The 25505-nt window shown below is 32.0% G+C and overlaps 2 protein-coding genes across 2 annotated transcripts; one reads left to right on the top strand and one right to left on the bottom strand.

The window, feature by feature from the left end:
• Positions 1-974: 974 nt before the first annotated feature.
• LOC123694737 (lachesin-like) lies at positions 975-19034 on the top strand. The gene is made up of 9 exons (XM_045640265.1): positions 975-1136; positions 4763-4871; positions 5239-5345; positions 5696-5881; positions 8601-8793; positions 9041-9169; positions 9995-10114; positions 15741-15911; positions 17717-19034. The coding sequence occupies exons 2-9, from the start codon at positions 4802-4804 to the stop codon at positions 18079-18081; spliced, it is 1341 nt and encodes a 446-aa protein (XP_045496221.1). The 5' UTR covers positions 975-1136; positions 4763-4801; the 3' UTR covers positions 18082-19034.
• On the bottom strand, positions 6019-7923 carry LOC123694738. The gene is made up of 2 exons (XM_045640281.1): positions 7611-7923; positions 6019-6320 (listed from the first exon to the last, which is right to left on the bottom strand). The coding sequence occupies exons 1-2, from the start codon at positions 7888-7890 to the stop codon at positions 6046-6048; spliced, it is 555 nt and encodes a 184-aa protein (XP_045496237.1). The 5' UTR covers positions 7891-7923; the 3' UTR covers positions 6019-6045.
• Positions 19035-25505: the final 6471 nt, after the last annotated feature.

The following is a 25505-nucleotide window of genomic DNA, read 5'->3' as shown; positions in this document are numbered from 1 at the left end:
TAACCATACCATATTTACTAAACACAAATATACAAAATACTGATATCGTTAAAAATTAATATAAGCTTTGTATTACGGTCTCCGACCGCCTCCTTGGTGCAGTGGTTGACGCGTGAGCGTAGCACCGAGGGGTCCTGGGTTCGATTCCCGGTGGAGACGAAGAAAAAAAAAATGTCTCGGTCTGGTAGGACACAGAAGGCTGATCACTTACTTGTCCCTAAAGAAAATCGATCAGTGAAACAGATGTATAATGCATGTATAATGCATCTCCCCCTTACCCCACTAGGGGACATAGGACTTCACTTTTGTATTACGGTCTATAGCAAAATTCCATTATATTGATCATAATCTAAAGAAACATATTATTTTTATGAATACAATCTACCTATAAAATTTAGCATGCATTCATTTGAACCTCAAATTCCAACTCATAATCAACCAGATGACGGTCCTTTTAAACGCCTCTCAATTAATAACTTGCCAAATTAGCTGCGAAGAGACTAATTATTCTATCTCCATTTACCGTTATTACCTCTAATGGATAAAATAATATATATTAGGTATGGTTACTTTATGAATTTGCGCTTCTAAACTAGCTAGATGGAAAATTAATTAAGTGAAATGACTAGCGTCAATATTACATCCATTAGTAAATTAAAAATCGGAGCAATGTTTATTATTGGCCGATAAGCAAAATTAAAAGTAATTATCTGTTTACATTATGTATATTAAATTTCTCCCTTAGTAATAACCGTTCCAAAAATAATATATTGAATGAAATTTATAAAGCGTTTCGTAATAAGATTTCCCTAATACTCCTTCCATACATTTCTCCAGTATATACGTGATCGCTCTTAAATAATTTAATTTAAAAATAATCACATCCTTATCAGCGTATCAAAAACTCAGATGCGGAATAAAGATAGGGTACGCGGTGAATGGACCAGCCAGCGGCTGCAGTGTGTGGTACGACCTCATAGCCGATAGCACGCTCCTTGGGGACCGCCCAAACTTATCACGTGAAACTTAATACGCGAATACTCGAGTGTTTTACGATGCTTATGACATAAACATCCCTTAACTTTAACTATATGAAGTTCCAAGCTACTTTTTCAGCTAGTTCCTGTTATATACGGGTGAGTTGGATATACGTGCTCATTGTTTAAGTCTGGAAAGCTTTATGAGTTAAATAAGTTTTTTTTCATGCATTCACTTTTTGCGCCATTACATTTGTTAGCATTGTTTTGTTTTTTTTTACATTATTTTATTTTTTATAGCTTTTTGTTTAATGAAAATTGTGTTACCTTAGTACAATACATCTTTTAGTAGAGTTTAAAACATTTTATTTGAAATGTAAGCATATTGTTCCTTTATATTAATATTTTATTATATTTTTATGGGCTTGAATATTAACTTGTAAGTGATCGTTATAATATAATTTTTATAATATACAATTAATCTATTTTATTTTATATATTATGTATTTATATATGGTGTTTTTATCTGAATGTATTTCTAAATAACTACGTATTTACAATAGATTGAACGGGTATTTGAAAAGTTTGTCTCTACTTTAAATAGCTCTACTATTGAAGAATATTTTCTTAGAAGGGAGTTTTAGCAAAGCTTTGAACCGAATATCTTTTATTGTTCGTGTGTAGAGCCAACATTATCAAAATTATATAGTTTATAATAACATAATAATTAGTATTACCTATATGGTATAATTGTTCTATGATCATGAATTAGATAAAATATACCCTCATATGTTAATTAGATGAGGGTATATTTTTTTATTTTGTTACATGTTTCATCATGTATTTTTATAGGCTAATTTCAACACTATTTTAATTGTAGAAGAAACCACTGCCACTGATGACGTCATGACTCTGACGCAATTAATAAGTAATAATTAATTAACAACTAATTAATTAAAGAGAATTAAAAACTGTGAGAAAGTTTTCTTTTTCCTTTATATTTATATCTTACTTATAAATTTTATTAATTATATTAATATTTAATTATTAAATTGTATTGAATCGCATAATTATCTACTACGTTAACTATATATTTCCTTCATCGAAGAAGCAACTCAATGTTGTTCCATACACAAATTAATTAAAAATAAGTAAGTAAACAAAATGAAAGTCAAATATTTGTTTCCGGTTAAAGGGAATTTAGCGGGTTCAGTGCTAATTATATGAAGCGGTGCCGGTAGCTTTACTTCAAGCTGAGAAGTGTCTTAACAATTAGCGCATCCGACTTTAGAGTATTGTTCTCTTACATTTTACAATTAGTAAACGCGCTCAAAGGATAGTGTTAAGCGGAAGGGAAATACCAATCAAATCTAGATCATTTACAAAATAAAACGTGTTAATAATGATAAAAAGTAAGACTAAAACGTGTTTGATGTAATTTTTTATTGTGTCCTCTCTATGACTATTAGAATAAAACGTTGTTTTTTCTTTTTTATGATGACCTGAAGAAACAAGGAAAAACACATAATATAAATAATTTATGCCTACGAAATAGACGGTATTTTTCAGTAGGCAGAATTTGAATAATGACTTTAACATAACTTTAAATTTATTTACCTATAGGCACTTCGTTTTGTACCAGTTATAATATGTATATGTAATTTGTGCAGGAAACTCATAATATTATAATTTTGTAAATTGTAAATGCATATTTAAATGCTTATATTAGAGCAATTATACGTGGTGTGACGTTATAAAATATGTATAGGTAATCTATGAATAATTATGCACTTGCAGCTAGTTATATTCACGCGCCACATGTGCGAGTAAATCAACATTAATTATAATTGAAATTTAATTGCCTAAGAATGATCAACGTCATTGTGAACAGCTTTTGTGATTACTGAATTGTTGAAAAGCTCTCGATATGTAATCTATATATATAAAACTCAAAGGTGACTGATATAGTGATCTATCAACGCACAGCCCAAACCACTGGACGTATCGGGCTGAAATTTGGCATGCAGGTAGATGTCATAACGTAGGCGTCCCCTAAGAAAGGATTTCCCGAAATTCTTGCGGGAACGGGGAAAAACGGGGATGCACGTACAAAGTCGTGGGCGGAAGCTAGTGCAATATAAATAAGAAAAAAACAGATGAAAATAAGTTGAAGAATAAAGAGAAAGTTTTTAATTTTCAATTCTGATTCTGTACGAAGGAATAATACAAATTATAATTATTGTAATAAACAGAATTGAGAATACCAAAAATATAAAAAAAAAAACATTTAAAATATACTGACCATTATATTATGTAATTGAATCGAGTATCGTAATTATTAACTTTCTTTATGAATATATACATTCTTACAGCTTATCGCAATATTATGCAGACTGTTACACTGTTAAAACGTTTTTTCAACCTTTTTAATAACTGAGGGGAAAGTAGACGTTGCTATAATTGAACAGAAAAGGAAATGGGTAGGTGATTACAAGTATACCTACGCTAAACAATCGGTTTTACAAAATAATTAAAGTCTTATGTAAATTAAATTAAAAGAATAAGATTAAGATATAAAATTATGGAAATTATTTTATTTCAAATGCAACATTAATGCTTTGTTTTTCATTTCAAAACAAGTCATAAATTTATAAAGAATACAAAGCAATGTTTAATTAAAAACAAGTTGTTTAATTCAAGTAAATTATTTAATTTCAAACGCAACGTCAAAGTTTTGTTTTTCATTTTGATACAAGTTGTTGTATCTTAATTATTTCCATAATTGCAATTTTATTTCTCTCGTCACCTGAAAAAAGTGCAGAAAAGTAACTTTTCACTAGCTAAGTAAATGATTGCATAGAGCCGATAATATCAATGCAATCATGTAGTAGTACCTACACCTAGTACGTATACCAAGACATTTTGCATGTTAGTACCTATCTCCGAGTTATTACACATTCACCGGCTTTTTCAATAGAGCCGTGTGCCGAGGTCTCGCCGTTACCAATTCCAATATGTTCACCAAACGTCATATCGATAGGGTTGTGGCGCGAATTTTTCCCAAGCATTATCGCACCGTTTCGGAAAAGTAGTTACCGGTGCGCGATCGCATCCTCCTTTAGCGCATATTCAATGGAGCTCAGTTATGACCAAATACGTACCTACTCAATATACATGCTTTCTGGGTATATTGAATCATTATTGACTGATGAAATCGCAAATCGCGCCCACGAATCGCTTTTCTGCGAACATTTCTACATGTAAACGTATCGTGATTGCTCTTTGGGCAAATATTAGCATCAATGTGTATTTATGTGTTTATAATGACACCTGTTTGGTATGATGAATAGCTTGTCCATTTTTATACGTGGTAAAACATACTGTAACGGTGCCGGCAATAAAGAAAAAAGAGTCGGAAAATCCATACTAATATTATAAATGCGAAAGTAACTCTGTCTGTCTGTCTGTCTGTTACTCAATCACGCTTTAACTACTAAACCAATTTGCATGAAATTTGGTATAGAGATATTTTGATACCCGAGAAAGGACATAGGATAGATTTTATCCCGGAAATCCCACGGGAACGGGAACTATGCAGGTTTTTCTTTGACTGCGCGGGCGATGCCGCGGGAGGAAAGCTAGTTAAGTATAAAAGAGCGCTCAAATAATTATTACTAGGAAGATTTAGAAAAACTATATGCATTATCTATATCCTAATCTGTTAATCATAAATGTAGATTTAGTTTTGTGTATATTATTTTATTAATTATAGGACTTGTTTTCAGTAATATATGGAGGAGTCAGCCTTTTAGAGGCGTTACAACATGAATAGCATTCAATCTTCGATTTACTTGATTGGTATATTAATGCTGAGTCTCGATTCCAAATTAGCAGGTAACGTAATAAGTAACTAATATTATAAATAGATCAAAATTATATTCACATAATTTCCGAATATTATAAATAAACCAAATATCCATTCTAATGTAGACATGAGAAAATATTAGTAGCGCTTTTACGTATGTGTTTGATAAAATTGGGATGGAAATAAATTGTATATAACATATTTTGAATAAACAAAAACTAAGAACAAAAATGTTTATCTTTTATTTTATTATTTTTTGGATTCCTTTGGTAGACTAGTGTGATACTACTATAATGTTAAATAACAAATTATCATGTTCTTCTTCAAATGATAAATATTATATTTAGCTACTGTAAGTATGTCTTACTTATGTAAAAAATTGTTTGTATCTTTAAGGGGAGGCATTTCAGCCTGAATTTGCAGAACCCATTGGCAATTTAACAGTACCAATAGGAAGAGATGCTACTTTTCGATGTCTTGTGCAAAACTTAGGTGGATATAGAGTAAGTTAAATTTAGATAAATTATTAATTATTGTTGTAAAAAAATAATCATAGGTAAGAGAAATAGTGTGTATATTGTTTTGAGTTAGTATAATTTATTTATATTAAAATTTATAAATACGGTTTCAAATTACTTCGATAAAATTACTAATTATAGACTGAGATGATTAAAGTTTTAAGCTTTATCACTCTAAAATTTCTAGTTTTTAAATTTCTTTGATATATTTATATTCTATATCTTCATTAACCAATTATTACAGAATAATATAATGGTTTTACCGTCAACTTTATTGATATCATAATCAATTGAATCATAAAAAAACAAGATCATTACACGATTTAATTCCACAGGTAGGTTGGGTAAAAGCGGACACAAAGGCAATACAAGCGATTCATGTCCACGTGATCACCAACAACCATAGAGTAGGAGTGTCCCACAACGGACAAACCGTATGGAATTTGCACATTAGAAACGTCCAGGAGGACGACCGCGGTCAATACATGTGCCAGATCAATACCGACCCCATGAAAAGCCAGGTAAATTTACAATACAAATATGTAATCGATTGGCGTTTGAGCGAGTGATTAACATTTAACATGCCTAGTGCCTACGTTGGATAAAGGGGTAAAAATTTTATCATTAAATAAAATTTATACTTGACTGTTGTTTAACTAATGATTTATTTGCTTGAGATAAACGATCAATTAGAAGTTAGTGCACTCCATTCCATTTTTTCAATAAATGGTTCTTCAGATGTTTTATCGCTTTGATCTTCAACAACTTTCTTGCTCCTGCCATACCCTCTAATTCTTACTTGACGATACAGAAATTCTCTAGTCATTATTTCAGGAACAAACATTTTTCTACTCCTAAATAGTACTCTATCTTGTGGACCCCAATGTTCCGTTGGGAAGAATATTCCTAGTACATTAGAATTATTATGATACTTTTTTATTTCGACGCACATACCAACCAATACGATAACAACATAAATACTGATCAATATATAAGTCACCAGAAAATCAGTACGCATATGTATACTTTCAATAACATAAGTATTCGTATAGGCTTTTCTTAAAAATTTCCTTATTTTTATGTAGAGCATCAATAGAAGCAATATTGGATTAACTAGCCACAGAAATTTCCAAAAGCAGCTAGCTTTAACCCCTATCATGAAAATAATATCAATGCTGTGCTTTTTATACCCGTATATCCAATATATTGCAACGGAAAAAAATAAACTACTCGTGATCTGAATAATTTCAGTAGCATCTGCAAGAGAACCAGTAAGATCGGAACAATAAAATGGACTTGAAAATATACACATGAATGCTATCAACATAACTAAGCTCCAATTATAATAATCGCGAACGAATTCAAAATTAGTGTACAAAATTTCGTATAAAAACAATATTAATATCCATAAATTGACAAAAAGGCTAAAGAATATAGACAAAAACCACAAAAATCCCCATATTGATAAACTATTAAAATAACTTAAAATTTCTGACACAGAAGCGAATGGTGAAAAGAAAGGGCTTTCACCCATCTCTAGCACATTTTCTTCTTCGCCATGATAATATGACATAGTTTTGATACCACTGAAAATAATAAGTCCAAGCACGAGTGTTATAAAAACGGAAAATAGAGAAATAGTAACCGAAGTCATGGTAGCCGGACTGCGAAATGAAACATCACGAGACAAAAAACCAATAATTCCACATCCTGTTCCGCAAGAAAGAATACCCCGCGTGAACGTGTAAAAACAATGTTTGTAGTTGAATTCACTCCAGTTCATAGTTATTTTTGTCGCGTACCAAGTGCCGCTGGAGGACAATGCGACACAAAACAGAATGAACATCACAATACAAATATAAATTGTCAAAAATCTGACCACTATTTTCATACACTTATCTATTTTCAACGAGAGTATGAAGTAGGCGACGCCGAGTGTACAACTCGCAATTATCAATTTCCAAACGTGAATGCAGTTTTTTCGTAACGTATTGTTATCACCAATCTCTCGATCGAAAAAACAACTGCTCGCAGTTTTCATGCCACAGTCATCATCGAATAAGTTTTGAGCCTCCAGGCAATGTTGAAATATAGAGACATTTATTCGTTTTACCATGCACTTCATTCCACCAAATTCTTCACATGAAAACCAAGGCGGTGGATCTAAGGCTCCATAAAAAGAGTATTCTAAATACCATGTAGTGAGGACCATCATATATATCATCTTGAGAATATCCAAATATATCATGCCGTAGCTGACACTTCGAAATAGAGGAAAGAAATCCCACATTGTAATGACGTTACAATTTGTGTATTGCGAAACACAAATCTCCGAATAAACCAGTGGAATACCCATTATAATAGCAGCAATCACATGAAAGATTGAATGAATATAGTAACCATTATGTGACATGTCAACAGGGGCAAATACTAGAGCTATTTCGTTCATCATCCACGCCCACAAAATGAATTTGTAAGTGCTGTAACATTTCCAACGACTTTTAATTTCCGGACAATACTTGGCATTCATCTGAATGTGTAAAAATCACAAATTTAATTTTAATTTCTTGGATGAAATTAGAATAGTCCATTCGAGCTTAGCCAACTAGATTATTTTTCAATTACTAACAGAGTAAAAAATACATTATACTGATTTTATAGAGCACGTAATTGAATAACGTTGACAGTTAATAAACTGATAATAATTACCGCCGGATTCAATACAAACACCACTGAACGTATAATTGAAAATAAAGTAGCGATTACAGTGAGCGTAGGGGGATAAAGTGAATTAAACTACAGCAAGCGGCAAGCGACCGTCGCAGCGGGTAATGATTCGTGTATAGTTCTCCTAAATTATTGCACTGCGTTGTAATTTATACCCGGGTCTGATAACGGCATAAATTCTCGCTGCCGACAGTGCAGCTGCAGGCTTCGACGGCGACGTCGACGCGGCATGACGCCACTTGATGCAATGTGTTTCAAAAAGTATTCCAAATGGACTGTACTAATTTATGGCCATTGTCTTGATGGGCTTGTTTACTCACCCTTTGATTGAGATACATCACCCCGCGGAGCTATTATTAATATGATCAGCTACTTTCTCTTAAATAAAAGCTTCTCTCTTGTCTTAAATTAAAATAGTAAGTTCAAAATAGTATAAGAATTACATAGACATAATTAATTTTCCCATTACAATAACGAGTGCGCTGATGCATAATACAAACCCTTTACTTTTAGATGGGTTACTTGGAAGTAGTGGTTCCACCGGATTTTATAGCAGAGGAGACGTCTGGAGACATAATGGTACCTGAAGGTGGAACAGCTAAGCTATCTTGCAGGGCCCGGGGACAACCTGCACCTCGCGTCATGTGGAGAAGAGAAGATGGTTCCGATGTAGTCATTCGTCACACAAATGGTAGTAAAAGCAAAGGTAAGGAAATTTTAAATACTACGTTAGTAGGTTATTGACGGTCTAATGGTCATAGAAATATTATACCTATAATTAAAAATAATATATACAATAAACTTACAGCTCCAAGTTCACTTTATGTGGTTTTTCCTATTTTTGATAATGACGGTGACTTGAGATTGCACGTACACTTTATGTATTAAATTTACTAATGTCTTAACTTTCAAGCGCCACGGATGTATGTTTTATTACAATAACTTTGTTTTAGTACCTGTGTATGAAGATGAAGTTCTCACACTCAATAAAATTTCACGGTCTGATATGGGGGCATATCTCTGCATCGCAAGCAATGGCGTGCCTCCGTCTGTGAGCAAGAGAATTGTCGTGAAAGTTCATTGTAAGTACAATAAAATAAATGTTTTAAAAGTTGAATTAAGTCCCGCACTAAATTTCTCTTATTTATAATATTATTTACTTGATTTAGTTAAAACATAAAACGTTGAGGCAAATCGAAATAAATTAAATATGTTTTGAAGTGCAGCTCTATAAAGTGTTTATTTATTTATTACAACATCTACAAATGTGTGAAAAATAATATTTTTAATACAGAAAAACAATTGTATTTTCAATATCAAACTGTCATGGAGCATGTTTTTCACAACAAACATCTGTGCTACTTATTGCAACTTATTTGTGCAACTTATTTTTGACCTTAATTGACCGTAGAAAATTCGTTATACTAATAATTGTTGTTTATCTCGCTACTTTCAGAGGTTTCATGTTATTAATGGTTTTATTTAACGTCAGCTAGTAGTTGATTATAATTATTTTTCACTGCTTGGGCTGTTTGCGTCTTTGCTACTGAGGCAAAAAATTAATGGAGAAAATAGACTATTTGCTTCTCTGGTTTCTAAAGTGCGAAATAACAACGTTAATCTTTCATTTTTAGCTGCTAACATTTTTGAAGTACCAAATGTTTTTGCTAAATTTTTATTTTCATCACGATATAATAGGTATCTAGATAGGCCTTTCAAAGCGGAAGTAGACACGCCGCGTCCGTCTGTTACAACGATAAATTACCATGTTTTTCATTTGTCCATCTAAATATTGTTAACTGAATGATTTACGAAGAGATCTTACGAAGCTGGAAACTGTAAACCTATTACGTTTAACTCGCATCAAGTACGACTACCATAGAACTAATATATTAATTTGCCTCTAGTTCACCCGGTTATCCAAGTGCCAAACCAACTGGTAGGAGCGCCCCTCGGCACTGACGTCACACTCGAATGCTACGTAGAGTCTTCTCCGAAGTCCATCAACTATTGGGTTAGAGAAACAAGTAAGTGGAAAATAAACCTTATACTTTGACTTAAGATTTATAAAGCATTTGAATGCTATAAAACTTAATATCAAAACCTTATGACTTTATGTAAAGATTTACAAACTTTCTATTTATATTATTTTTTTCTTATAATCTCTCTATATCTCAATATTATTACAATTATGACCCATGGCTAAGTTAATTTAAATGAATAATGAAATTGTCAAATACATTATGCTAAACAATTTAAGAAAGCCCTTCTCGTATCTAGAAGCTTTTAATTAATGTGAGCTTATTGTGCCTTTGGGAGAGCATCACTAGGTTGTCATGACAACGACCTCTATTGTCACTGACTCCAGGTAATTGCAACTTTTAGTCAAGATAATTAAGATTCAGTATCCATTTACTTATGTGTCTTATATTCTATTAGATTATATCAGTGATAGCATGAATATCGATGCATTGTTAAACATCATTAAATTCGTATCAATACACAATGAAAAATGTATCCCCCAAACGGCTCTGAGGTTTCGCACGTAATTTTGTATACAGCGGTTTTTTGGATATGATAAATCGATGTATACTGGTTTTATTTCAGTCGAAAATCGTAGATAATTTAATTGAGAAAAATTATTATTCTAATAAATTAATTAAATTATTGTACCTGCCTTCATTTAATAAAAAATAATATATTCGGAATATTATCATTCCAGACGTAATTGTAGCTAATTATCACATATAATCCAGAGCTTTCTTAATTAAATTAATAAAATTCTTAAGATTCTTCAATTTACGCGGTCTGTTTGAAATTGGTGTAGTTTTTTGGCAAGCGTCGAACTTGGGCGGAGTTTAGCTTGCAAGTAATGAGATATTAGATTTAATTTACGGGTAAGAGGTTTAAGTCTTAAGAAAATTGACCTATTGTGGTAAAATAAGACAATGCTCGTTAGTTCCACTTCAGTGGACGTGGCGTTTACGACCTCTCTGTAGGGACCCAACAATGCTTTTATAATTTATATCTCTAGAATGCGCTATATACGCTCCTACATTTTATTATCTCAAAAGATTCTTCTTTATGTTACTTACTGCGTTGGAGGTCACAATTAAACATTTTATGTGTTATTTTTAACTCGCTAGAAATCTGAGATAACTAGAATATTGCCTTGCCGTCAGTACATTAGCCAGCTATGAATACTTAAATGACGTGCTGAAAGCTAAAGCCAAGTTTCGCTGGCAGATCAAACATTTCGCTAACTATTCAGGCTTTTGATTCGCTAAGTTTCCGCTCAAGCAACTGGACCGAGCAACACGTTCACTATCGCAACTCTATCGTTTCACATTTAAGACACAGTTGTGTAACTGCAACTACTTAATGATAACGAGTGTTGATAGATGCAAACTTACTCATTTTCAAAAAATAGGTGCAAACTGAATTGATTTTTGTTAATGGATATAGTGCAGATGGTTTAGTGTATTACGAGCTTATGAGTAATTTACTACATGTATGGAAGAAAAGGACTGCTTAATGCTTATGGACTAAGTATACTTCCGTATCAATATTTTCCCAAACTTATGAGACTTTTCCTAAGAATGTTTGAGATTACGTACATTTTTTTTAATTTATCTATCCAATATGAACTAAAATTCAATACGTTGTAGAGAGTCAAAAAGCATACTATTAATATAAGTGGATATATTATTGTTCACATATTAAATTAGCATATGATGTTCCAATGAAATGTAGAACTATAAATTGCAGATAGTTCAATAATCAAGCGAGTCACGGAAGCTTCGGTTCGTAATCTCGAGTGCATAAAACGAGAATGTGTTCCAATAACATTTTGAAGTAGAAAAGTTTACCACTGCGGAATCATAATAAAACTTCGGCAGATCCACTCTGAAATATCCATTAGCACCTATTCGAGCGTAAAATAAACCAACTAAAGTTACGTAATAAAATAATACATTTTCTCAAACATACATACTTTGGCCTCATAACAACGTATGTGTCAAGAAAATCTGTGCACGTAACCAGCCCCAAATCATTCTATTACTTATTCACGAAATTGTAATATTTCAGATGATATTGTATTTGTTACAAGTCCACGTTGCTTGGAGCTGAAAAATTGTGGAATATTTTGACACTTTTTTACCTAATATTGTTTCATTAATTTTTAATTTGTATGCATGTAATATAATATTCAGATCTATTAAGTAGCATATTTTTTGTTATAAATGAAGTAATATCATGCTAAAAAACGTTATATAGAAAAAACTGCAGATTACGGCTTACTTCATATTTCTTCGCATAGCCGACGGCGGTTTCAGAAAGTTCCCAGCTCAGCAGTTGTAGCGTAAAATTTACGGGTTAATTTTCAATTGTAGCAAGTTTACAGCTTATACTGATAAAAATGTGTATAAAAGAAAGAAACTAGCGGATGCGCCGCAATTTTAAAAAATAAATATGGCTTGAAAGAAAATGTGAGGCAATGTATTTCAGTGACAATACAAAATGACGGCACTTTAATGTAAAAGGTTAGTAGAGTGTTAGATCCTCAAGGGGTTCGTTAGCCGGTCAAGTGTGACGCATTATTTTAACGGCTAACAATTTGTGTGACGGTGGCGACAGAAAGGGTTGAATCAGGCTGCGGTTTTAATACGATCTACTTTAATATAGGAGAAGACGTTATTTTTCAAAAGAACCTTTGTGGTGTCTATCGAGTAGAAATCTTATTTATTAGTTTTAATCTGTAAACGTTTTCGGATAATCGAAGCAAAATTTGAGATCTATGCATTCACCCTGGATATAAATTTAAAGTGCAAATTTTCTTCCTAAAATCTGTGTAGTCCGTGCCCGAAACGAGGAAGTTGGTATTGGTACAGTGCGATTCATAAAGCACGTACTTTAGTAGTATCAGTCTCGCACCTGATCTCTCGCCAATCGTGACGAATTTCTCTAAAGCAATAGTATTCGAAAATTTTTCTGTATTATTTTCAGTACTATTAGGTTTATATAGTTACTATTTACCTTTAAACATTGAATACAAATAACAAATAGATATAAAAAATTTGCAATAGTAAGCTTGTGAAAATTTGGCATAAGTCATAATGCATTATACGTAAACAGTCTAATTAATTTTAATGCAGTATTTAAACGTTCTCTTCAATCCCATTAAATACAACTTATTCAACATAACATCACACGAAATATGACATTCTAGTACATTCGAAATGATCATTTCCCTTTATTCCATTACGTGGCACAGTTTACAAAACACTCGGGAGCTCGTTACAGTCATAACAACTTGAATGGCCGATACTCACCTCAAGGCTTGTTATTCACACCTACTAGAAACTGGTCCGCACAACACTTAGGAGACTGCAGTATTCTCTTCGTTTATCGTAGAATAATGTACCTACTGTAAATGTTGTAACGCGACGTTATGAAACGTTCATTTTAAACAAAAACCCATTGTTAAATAATTTAATTTGTAATCATGTTTAAAGTATTTTATGATAGAGGGGTATATTATATTAGGTTTACCATACATTTTATGATACAGTTAAACTATAAACCTTTCAATTCGAGCTTAGGTTATATATCTTAGGTTTCACTGATGGTACTAAATTAACATTCAGCCTATGGTTTATTAACAAAAATAATTAAATTTGTGAGATTATAAAAAAGAACATAGCCTAAATATGCGCCATCACATATTAATGATCAGCTGGAGCGTCGTATGCTAATTATTAAAACGCATTACCGCCGGAACTTGTTCATCATACCGTGATCATGAGCGTGTAGCTGGCCGTCGATCAAGCCTTTGTTTTCCCGGGAGTGAGGAGTGACTAGCGCTTTCACTCCCAAACAGTAAAGGGGCGAACCGAACAAGGTTGTCATTTTCGTTTGTCATCAATCTATGTTAGGACCTCTGACATGTAAGTGTTAATTAAGCAGCCCTCACTCGAGCGTAATTAAGAGTGTTACAGTGTTATTTTAGACATTAATTGAGATGAAATTTCTTGTTATTATGAAACGAGTGGCGGGAGCTTGTTAAGTAATTTCCTCCGAAGGTCATCGCTGCGCACGTCGTGAAGCCGAGAACATTGGAGAGTAAACAAACTGAAGTTTCGATCGAAATTAAGATTAGGCAAAACATTTGCCGCTCTTATCGTTTCCTTTTAAAGTTCTGCGTCAGATAAGTTTTAACTTCAAATATGCTTTCATTACAGATGTAGAACATTGTTCAATGAATTTAAGGCGTTTTTGAAAAGGTCTGGAACGCCTTTATATTAAGAGGGAATTGTTATTTTAAATGAAGTATATTTTATACGTGGTCGCGATAATTTAATAATTGACGTACCCAATTAGTCGTGGTTAAAACAAACTTTCCCACATATCATCAAATAGACTTAAAATAAGGTAGAGTAATTTATTTTCAAATGAAAATATAAGATATCATATTGAAAATATATTTGGATTTAACTTTATTTAAGTCACAACTTATATAAAATATAAAAGTATTTCGTTTTAGAGCGGGGCATAAATACAAAAGATTCACAATAAAGATTCGAAATGAGTACAATGCGTTGTAACCGGAGCCCCGCTTTATCATTGGCGGACAACGGACACTAGAGCTTACCCAGCTCTGAGACGTACTGAATTGTTTCGACGAAACTAGCAAATTGCTACAGTTTAGGGTTTACATGAAAATGTTTCCTACATGTAGATTGTGGAGTTCGACTTGTAACAATATTAAATACTAACGAACCATTGTTTAGGTACGGTTTATCAGACTATTCAGACTATTGAATTGGTAATAATGCAGATAATGTTTCTTATGAAGTCTTTATACAACTTATTTACGGCTCAATATTTTTCGATTAAAACGTTTTCCGGTTCAAAAGTTTCTTCGGGGGTTAATCGACAGCCAATTAAATAATTATTTTCATCAAAATAGATTGTAATCAGGCACAATGTAATGTGGGTAACGTCTAGTTATTGTAGCTTTTATTACGTGAAATACAAAGTTTCCAAAATAGCGAACCATAATGTATTACATAAAATAATGAAATATTTTAATGTGCTATTAAATTTGACAGGTCACCAAGCACGAGAGAATAATTCATGTATCTTTATTATAAAATTTATGCTACGACTCTTTAAAATTCATTTCTTTTCATTTGGGCGGTTTTCATTAAAACTGATTATTTTGAAATTTTGGGGAGTGGATATAATATGATTGAAGTGGATATAATCACAGAAGCATTGATTGAGAATCGTAATTATATAGCTGTATATTAATTTAGATTTTTCTTTATTACTCACAATATACTTAGAAATATTAAAGCGGTAACGATAGTTGTGAATGAATGTTACCAATTTAAATAAAGACATTGTTCAGTTTTTGTTTCATAAGATCATCACCATTATGTGGAGATATTTAAAAAAAAATTCTGTTGTTGAAGTAGGTACCTAACTAACACGTATTTTCTTCATAACGAAGAATATTTTTGGTTTAATTATTATACACAATATATCACAGCAACATTAAATGAAATATCCTAATTCCATTCTCTTTTACCTTTTCTACCCACTATAGAACAAGTATGTGTCAATTAACAATATTACTTCAATAAACAGATGAAATGGTGATACAATCAAGCAAGTACGAAGTGGTGAACACAATGCTCAGTTCATTCGAGAGTCGCATGTCGCTGGTGGTTCGGCGGCTGACAGACGCAGACATTGGCGGGTATCGATGCATCGCCAAGAACTCGCTTGGCGAAGTCGATGGCAGCATACGTATCTATGGTATTGTGACTATTATGTGATTATGGAGTGTATTGAAATTTAGAGTATACTAAAAGTAGTACTGATATTAAAGCTATTTGGTCATATTTTGTTTTGTAGAGTCATTGTCTTTGGTATTGATTGTTGTTTTACTGTTGATTGTTGCCATCACATGTTTACATAATTATGTATAGTCTAGATTATAGCTTCTCATTCTTTATGACCTAGAATCTGTTTCGTAACCCTAATCATATTTTCGTTTTGCAATACTTTTTGTATTAAATACGCAATGTTATTTTAATAATTGTTATAGACAATTTCTATAAGATTTTATATGAGAATAAACTCAAAATCATGGATGCTTTTTGTTCTTAAGAACGCAAAATGAAATAGAAGTAAACTCGCAACTTTAGAAGTACATTGGTTGCGAAGAGGAGTATTAATAATTCTGTTCTTTGAATAAACTGTTTCAGTGATTTTAATATTTGATTGCTTCAAAATGAATCTTAGAAGTACATGAAAGCAAAATTATCGACTCGAAATGAAGCCAATTCACTCTTTGCTCTTATTCAACTATATTATAAAAAAGTGTTTGGCTACGCTAGGTGATTTATTCATGCGGTTTCTTAGATTTTTTTAAGTTTTTATATCATGTTTCAATTCATTTCTTAGGAAGTTACAATAACTAGTAGGTACCTATAAAAACGTTCTCTATATAGCGTCTGAAAGTTATCAAAACAGTTTTTAACATAGAATTCATAGAACTCACAGTTTTCCGAGAAATGTGGTATGAGTTTCTAAAACTTTAACTAATCTAAATTCTCAATAGCTCTGTTATTTCTATTCGAATTGAGCTATACAAGCAAACACTAATTCCACAACAACGAGTGACCTAAATAGGCAATCGTGTGTAAATAAGGCATGCTTAAGATCCGATTCTGGCATTAACGTGTTTTGCTTTACCAAGTAAAGGACGGAACAAATAGAATTGTTAATAGTCTCTCTTACTACGCAGTTGGTGGACGGAATATTGCATATCAATTAACATAGTAATCTATTACACTTATAGCAATTCCATCAATGTAAGAATCTATTATTGGCACATGATAACCTAAGTTGACTATTTATTCGCGATTAATGTTATTATGCATAACAATTAACAAAGCTGATTTTCATAATTTATCTGTTTACAATTATGATTATAAAACCACGTGTAATATGTAGGTTTATACGTGTGAAATTATAAATTGGTTTCAATTCAATTATTTATGAAAGAGGTTAGTTCTAGAGATTATAATAAGTCCTGAAAATCAAATTCATTCATTGTTGTACCACATTTATTACAAAACGTAAATTTAATTGGTCGATTTCGAAAAATTGTGTTAATATGTTGAAAATCTCTTATGTAGAAAATTAAGACGCAAGTTGATTCTAATGTGACAAAACAAAATATGACCATAATGGAGGGGGAGGAGGTTTATTATAATATCAAGCTTCATCGTGTTATCAATTAACTTCTAATTAATTGGATGTTCAACACCCATCTACGACGTGTGAACACGAATTTCTATCTGCAACAAATTTGTACCAAACGCATACGAGTATTAATTAACAACACGACTTCAAAATATAATTATCATTAAATTTAAACCTCATTGAGCTTTCATTTTAAATTTAACTTTCTGCTCTGGTTGCCCGGAAGAGATCACTACTAAGTTATAAGGCTAATAGATACGCTAAACTTTTTCTTGCCTTTATTTTGTGTATTTAGTACCTTAGCCCGTTTAGTCATATTGCAAAGAAAATAAATAAAATAAATTTCGCAGGAATAACACGACCACTTATTAAAAATACCAGCCCATCGAGCAGAAACGAGGACTTTTCGTCACCTATGGAAGGACCTGATAACCAATTCGGTTCTGCGGAGAGCTCTGATGATGAAGACGATCCCGAATCGGCCACGGAATTTTCAGATAAAATACAGATTACAACCCATAACTCCTTCTCCAAGAATAAAACCTTCTATTCAACAAACAATTTAGAAAAACAAAATGTCAGTAATAAAGTTCGAAAAGTAATTGCTAATTTAGAAGCAGTCAACAATGCTTGTCATGCAGCAGTTAACATGAAACCGATCACTTATTGTTTATTTTTGTGTTACTATATTATTTCTGAAGTAAGTTTATATTAAAATTAAATTATTATTATTTCTTATATTATGTACCTAATAGAAAATACTAAGATGTGTTCCGTTTTATACGCTTTAAATATAAAGACGATATAGCAATTAAAAGTTTTTCTTTTGAAATCATAACTAGATAAACAAGATACAACTTTATGGGTTCAAATTGTTTCAAAAACAGTGAACGTTACAATTACAAAATGTTAATAACATAGTCTTATAGTAATTTACAACAAAGTATAAATTAGTTATACTTGAATATACAACATAGATAAATAAACAAATTAAAAACATATAATCAATAATCATATTACGTTGTTAAAAAGTAATCTATTGTTGTTAAGAAAAGACAAACTTTAAAAGAAGGATTTATCGGAATGTCTTGACATACGTCGACACATTCTGTTTCAGCAACAAATATTTGCCGTGTATTTGCCACTTCGCCAATAAAGTAGAGAAAACATCAAATAAATACTTTGCAGATCTGAAAAATACCAAAAATCTATAAAGTTAATCACGTGTTATAAACAGAATCAACATAGTTAGTAAATCGAGCATGTTATTATATTTACTCCATAATATTCGAATATATAATATTTATTATTTATCTAAATGTAATAAAATATTTATATCGATGTTAAATATTAGTGTAAATGTAAATATGTTTGATACCATACATAATTCTGTGATATAAGTTTACTGTGTCAACAATGTTTTATTTATTTAGATTATTTAGTGAAAATATTCCACAAATACGAGGCTTCACTGAGAAATGATTTAGTTTTTTGGTAAATAAACCATAAATGTGATAAAGGATAATGTAATTATATTAATTGTTATTATAAAATACTTTTTATTGTAAATATATATCTAGTTTAATTTACTACATGTTTAAGGCCATTTAAGATTATGATTTAAAAGTTTATAACATGTTTATAACATTGTTGATGACTTCATTTAGGTTCTAACTTCTAAGTCTACATTACAGATAATATAATAATAACTAACAGATTGTAAAAACGTGTGTAAGCTAAATTAACCATGTCCTTTTGCTTTTTGTAGTAAATATATTACATATTATTATTTAATATAAGTTGTATTTATGTGTTGTATATATACGTATATATTGAACACTTAAAAAGTCTTTCATTTACAGGAAACACAAGCAAACTATTTAAAATAATTATGTTTATAAAATGGGTCAGATGATATAAAAAACATTTCTGTTTTCGATGGAAATTCTCTATTCCCTACCATACCTTAATATTTATAACATATTTTCAAGAAATTAAAAAGCAAAATAAGGAAGGATTGATGGCGTCCGTTAAAGCTTAATGTGGTGTATAATTTATTTCATATTTTATTCGTTTCTTTTTGTGATGATCTGTAATAAATCACAATTCTATTTAGCAGGGGAAACGAACCACCGTACTTTAGTAGTATTTAACGCACAGTTTACAAGAATGTAACCTTGTAAAAAAATCCATTAACTATGTATAAAATAACCTATGTAATTTCTTCTAGTTTAAAATCTATTAATATGTAAGTCATGATATAAGTGACATATAAATGTTATATATTTAAAAGAAAATACGATCGCTGTATTAACTGATCAAGTTTCCAATATTGGAAGCAAACGAGGGTAAGTAGGCAAGAAGTCGAATCGCAGCCACTTGCCTGTGGTTCCCAAGTTTCTGCGGAGGTAAGACGGATTACGAAACATCTTCGCTCATCTTCATTATACGAACAAGTTCGGTTTAACACTTCTCAAGTACACGCATGTGCGCGATGTATGCAAATTTGTTTGCCGCTGTTCACAAACAAATACAAAACTTTTAAATTTATTCGTAATATATTCATATAACTACTGCATTGTGTTTTACAAATTCAATGTAATTACGCAATGGGTTGTGTAATCTTTGGAGCGTCAGACAATGTTATCTTTGTTAAAGAACACAAAATAGATATATCCATGAAAATAAATGAATGTGAAAAATGATTTCTTAAATTCGAACATGATTATGTTATTATTATATAAGAAAATATATAAATAATAAAAACATTCCATACAATATCTCACTATACATGGCCTTTGTAGATTACTCCAAGGCGTTCGACAGTATTTCACACAAATCAATATTTGAAGCACTAGAAAGTCAAAAAATACATTCGACATATATTAATCTACTTAAAAATGTTTATAACAAAAGTACAGCGTCAATAAAATTACAGAAAACTGGTCCAAAATTTCAAATCAAACAGGGAGTTAAACAGGGTGACCCATTATCTCCTAAATTATTCAATAGCACTCTGGAACATATATTTAGGAAACTTACGACTGGTTGGGTTGAACGGGGCATTGTTGTCGGTGGAGCAAAATTAACAAACTTGCGTTTTGCTGATGACGTCGTCCTATTCGCTTCTTCGGCCCGCGAACTACAAGAAATGCTACAAGAACTAAGCAATGCTAGCCTTGAGGTTGGACTTAAAATGAATATGACCAAGACAAAAATTATGACCAATTCTACCAACATCAAAATGACAGTCGATAGCGAAGATATTCAATATGTCAAAGAATACATATACCTCGGACAAGTAATCTCCTTCCAGGCAAGACAAGATCGCGAAATTTCAAGGCGAACAGAAAATGCTTGGAGAAGTTTTTGGTCCATGAAAGACTTCTTCAAAGGTAATCTCCCTTTAAACATCAAAAGGAAGCTTATGGACATGTGTATTCTTCCAATTTTAACTTATGGTGCACAAACTTGGTCCTTGACAAATGAACAAAAGTACAAACTGAAGGTCTGTCAAAGGGCAATGGAGCGAAGCATACTAGGTGTTAAATTAACAGATCGTGTTCGAAACACCGAGCTACGCTCCAAAACTAAAATTGCCGATGTAGCGCAAAAAGCTGCTTCGCTTAAATGGAGCTGGGCAGGGCATATTAGTCGCATGCCGGACGAACTGTGGGCCAAGATAACGACTTTGTGGAGACCAAACACAGCTAGAAGGCGTCGCGGCAGGCCGAAGAAAAGATGGCGGGATGAACTGGACCAATTTAATAAAGACTGGTCTACAATAGCACAAGATCGTGATTCATGGAAGCGCTTTGGGGAGGCCTTTGCTCAGCATTGGGACACAACAGGCTAATACAATACAACAATACAATACAATACTAAATATATTGTTTTGCATAGGGTCGTAATATACATTTCTAATTTTCCAGTCTGCTTATATCTTAGATTTGTTATTTGTTACACGTAAGTATCATGAAATATCGACTCATTGTTACCATAAATTATTTGAAATACAATTACACGGAGAAATACAATTAAAAAAATACATTATTTTGGTTGTTTCACAGGGTAGCGTTTCGGTCAATTAAAACACGTCTGAATTCGTGACCATAAATTTTCCGTTTGTGAGTTTTTTACACAACTTTTCAACGAGGCATCCAGTTTTCTGTTTATTTATGAGCTTTGGCTAGCAGCATACGGTTAACTTTGTCAGTATTCATATTTTGTTGTTTTTGCAACTGTATATTCTAAGATAAAGTTAATTTAACATTAAAATCCTTATTATGACCGTACACAAGATTTTTTATTTATTTTGTATTTGTATCTGTAATGGCACAACTGCGAGAATGCTTGTCACCTAACCCATCCATCATTGCGTTAAAACTAAGGGAATAGGCGAAAATGTCGGAGAGAAAACAATGCCACAAGACACCGGAGATGTAACGAGAAAATAATCAATCTCCCAAGTCCACTTGGAAGCAATCAACGGTCTGTTATTGCGTCCGTCCAATCCGATAAAAGAGCCGATATATCAAAGACGTCCGCGGTTCAATTACTAGCCAATGCGCTATCTCTTGGACACAGAGATCTAAATGAAAGTGGCTGTTGCAGACCCGAGCGTGATTCTCACTGCATTTATTCTATAAATTTGAAATTAACAAAAACATATTGAGAACAGATAAACAAAAATATCAGCCAATTTTCCTGTTCACGGGTGAATATCACGGATCGTGCTAAAAGGCCTTTAGTAATTAATTATTCGCCATCAAATATATCGCTATATACGACCCGAAGAGTGCAAGCTTATCTAATTTTGTAGGTGTCGTATGTCGAATATATTAACGCAATTACCTGTTAAAAGCCCCATCTAGTGCCCCGGGCGTCACACTCAAAGCATTGCCATCTATATTGGATTTCTGTGTGTATATTCTGCACTAAAATTTCATAGACATGACATACAAATTTTACAATACTTATAAAATTTAGAAATTCTTGATAAACTCCCACTATTTTATCAAGATTTTATTAAAATTACACAGTAGAAAGTTCACTCGCAAATATTTTATCAAGATTTCATTAAAAATCCGGGCAGATTGTCTATTACAATTTAGTCATCTACTAGATTAAACCTTTTAATAAAGTTCCCGGCTTCAGAAACATTTAGTGTATAACGGCCAATTAGAACAGCTTGTACCTAATTTTCGCACACGTTACGAGAAATAAGGCAATTTGTTATATACCATTTTTGTATTGATATAATGTTATATTGTATTCTTTTATCTCGTAGATAGGATAGTTATTCTTTTATTTTGTTTTGTTATTTATTGTTACCTACCTATGTTCGTATATTTTAACCATTATCCTGTTATTAGGATTTCCAAGAATTTATTTATGAAAGTAAATATTATAATATATCAATATGATGGAATTTTAATTGTATGATTTTAAGTGAATTGTATTCGAGCACTTCGATTGAATTTATAAACTTTGTTATATTATGTAGAGTTAATTTTTTATATGTGTCCAAATTTATGCAAAAAAAATGTTTATAGCCTATAATTGAATCAGTAATATCTTAATTAGTTAATTGTACGAATTTTATCATAAAAATAAAATAATCTACGCTAGCATCAATGATTTTTAAATAAACAAATGAAATTAAGTTGAAATCACATGAAATGTTGAAAATGCGTGGACTTATTCAATTATTGAAGCACGATGTTCTGTACAGTTCAATTATTCAAAATTGATTAAGTTTCCAACAATATTATTCTAGTTTGTGTCACAAAACAATCTAGTTTAACTGTATTCAACTGTTCAAGGCAAGTGCAGCTCATTGAGATAGAAATAATGCGAGGAATAGAGGTCCTACTTCCCCTCTAACAAGCCACATGCATATTGCCCAAAATTGACAGCTGTTGTCTCCATACAATATATTTCAGCTTCCCAATCATGTACAGAACTACAAAATAGATAACGCACTGTGCGGGTTTTCCTACTAAAATTTAGTATATTACACGAAAATGTAGAGCAAAATGTATAAAAGCGTGAAAAATAATCCTTATACCGCTTTTGGAAATTGGCTCACACAAAAAGTCTTTGACAAAACATGAACTTTTCTGGACCAAACGAAAATATGCCAATTTTTATGTATTGTTCCATATTGCCAACTAAGGGTGGGCTATAACAACCAATCTTCGTTAAACTATGCAAGTAATGGAATAGAGTGCACTTGTTGCTTACAAAATTGTGCAATAAAATTCTCCTGCGCAGTTAGCTAGTCTCTATTAATATCCATACTCAGCCAAATTTTATGTGTGTACATAAGAGGCAGTGTAAAAATATTTTTTTATTAAATATTTTCTATCGCATTGTTTACAATTGTATTGTTCCCAATATAATCAAATTTAGGAATTGCGGACTACGTTAATATATAATACGAATCAAAATATAATTATCCTGTAATTGCTTCCGTTGTTTTAGCTGCTCTGAACTAAAATAATGCTCAGTAATGTGTATTCGATGTCAAATAATAAGTATTTTCATTTCGCTCAAACAACATGGTTTTACAAACGTTCCGAATCAATAATTAGATTGTCAACTGCGATGACTGTTGGAATTACAATTTTAGCATATTACGTTTGATGTAGGTACAAATATAAATTGACATTAGTACATGAACTAAATTCACCAAGCTTAATATTTTACGCAAGAGCGGACGCGTCACCTGATGGTAAGAGCTCAACGTCACCCAAATGCACCCACAATGCCAGAGACAATACGGGTATGTTACTGACCTTTAAAGTAAGTATAAGAATGTTCTGGTCCCAAAATTGTAACCATTTGCAAATACCGCACTTGGAGGTCGTTTTAATTAATTGATATACCTACCTATTGCATGTCTTCCCGTACTTTTTTTCATACTTGATGTTTTGCTATATTTGGAAAAGTTATTAAAGTCACCTCTTTCTCATCAATTCAAAAAATACATAACGCACGTAATTTTTGCATTTATACATAAACAATGGTATCATGATGTTGGCCAAACCCGCTAAAATATGGTTAAAATCCTTTGATAATAATATTTGTTCTATGAAATGGTGACGATGTATCATCTCATCTAACAGACAGTCAATTATATATTGTCACAGTGAAAACAAAATTAGCATCTGAAAGCTAACTGAATGATATTGGGGTTATGAAAACGTGCCAAAAAGCCAAAGAGAGCATCCATCGCTACAACTCCCTCCTGTGTGTGGCCAGAGAAGAACTTGAAGCTTCACGAATATTACAATTTGCTTATAAAGTATGTTTGACGGTTTTCAGCATGTTATTCTGATTGAGAAAGTGTTAACCACTTTAAAGTATTATATTATCATAAAATATACTTACATGCCATAAATACAGCAGTGGCTTTTAGCACCTCCGTGATAAAAAAGTGTTTTAAAATTTACAAATTAAAAGTTGATCGGGAGAGCAAGAAAAGCACCTATAGTAGGTATGTGGGCTTTTTCGTATCACGATATTATGATAATCAGCTCAATAGTTAGTATCAAATTCTATCAAAATCTCTTTTTTTATGCTCATATCGTATGTACATTAAATATTAAGTTACTTCTATAGAAGAAGTCATGTAAAAGAAGAAAGCACACCTTTTTGCGCTACACACATAATTTCCAAGTTATATTTTACCACAAATTAAAAATCATCCAAATACGTCCTCCATTTATTACGAAACACCCTATTTAGTTCCCTAAGCCGTCTCTGTATCTGACAATATTTTATGCAGCTGTGAAAATCACAACCACAATTCCAACTTTAACAATTTACACGGGCGGCACCCGTCCCCTTGCACATATGCCGCCGTAACTACGATTAGTTTACTGACGATACTCAACTCAAACTCTTGGGGGGTAAGGATCAACTGCTCAGAAACTCTCTGATGCAAATCAAAGGAACTGTTGTGTGAACGAAATAAATTCTCATATATTTTTAGCTCTAATCAAACATTTGTAAATTTTATATTACTAGATATGCATAAAAAACATGTCGGTAGTACACGTGGATTTAGAATAGAGGTTATGAGCAAATCATACAATAAAGTATCTATAAAAACGGGGAACATAGTCACTAGGT

The sequence above is a fragment of the Colias croceus genome, chromosome 1 (assembly GCF_905220415.1).
Source record: "Colias croceus chromosome 1, ilColCroc2.1".
Lineage (NCBI taxonomy): Eukaryota > Metazoa > Arthropoda > Insecta > Lepidoptera > Pieridae > Colias > Colias croceus.
Note: the sequence above shows the minus strand (reverse complement) of the source record. Positions and strands in the feature narration are given on the sequence as shown.

Coding starts and splice junctions, on each gene's coding strand:
- LOC123694737 (XM_045640265.1), top strand. CDS start 4,802: ATGAATAGCATTCAATCTTCGATTTACTTGATTGGTATATTAATGCTG. Junction 5,346..5,695: donor AAAACTTAGGTGGATATAGA/GTAAGTTAAATT, acceptor TTAATTCCACAG/GTAGGTTGGGTAAAAGCGGA. Junction 10,115..15,740: donor CTATTGGGTTAGAGAAACAA/GTAAGTGGAAAA, acceptor TTCAATAAACAG/ATGAAATGGTGATACAATCA.
- LOC123694738 (XM_045640281.1), bottom strand. CDS start 7,890: ATGAATGCCAAGTATTGTCCGGAAATTAAAAGTCGTTGGAAATGTTAC. Junction 6,321..7,610: donor ATTTCGAAGTGTCAGCTACG/GCATGATATATT, acceptor TTGTTATCGTAT/TGGTTGGTATGTGCGTCGAA.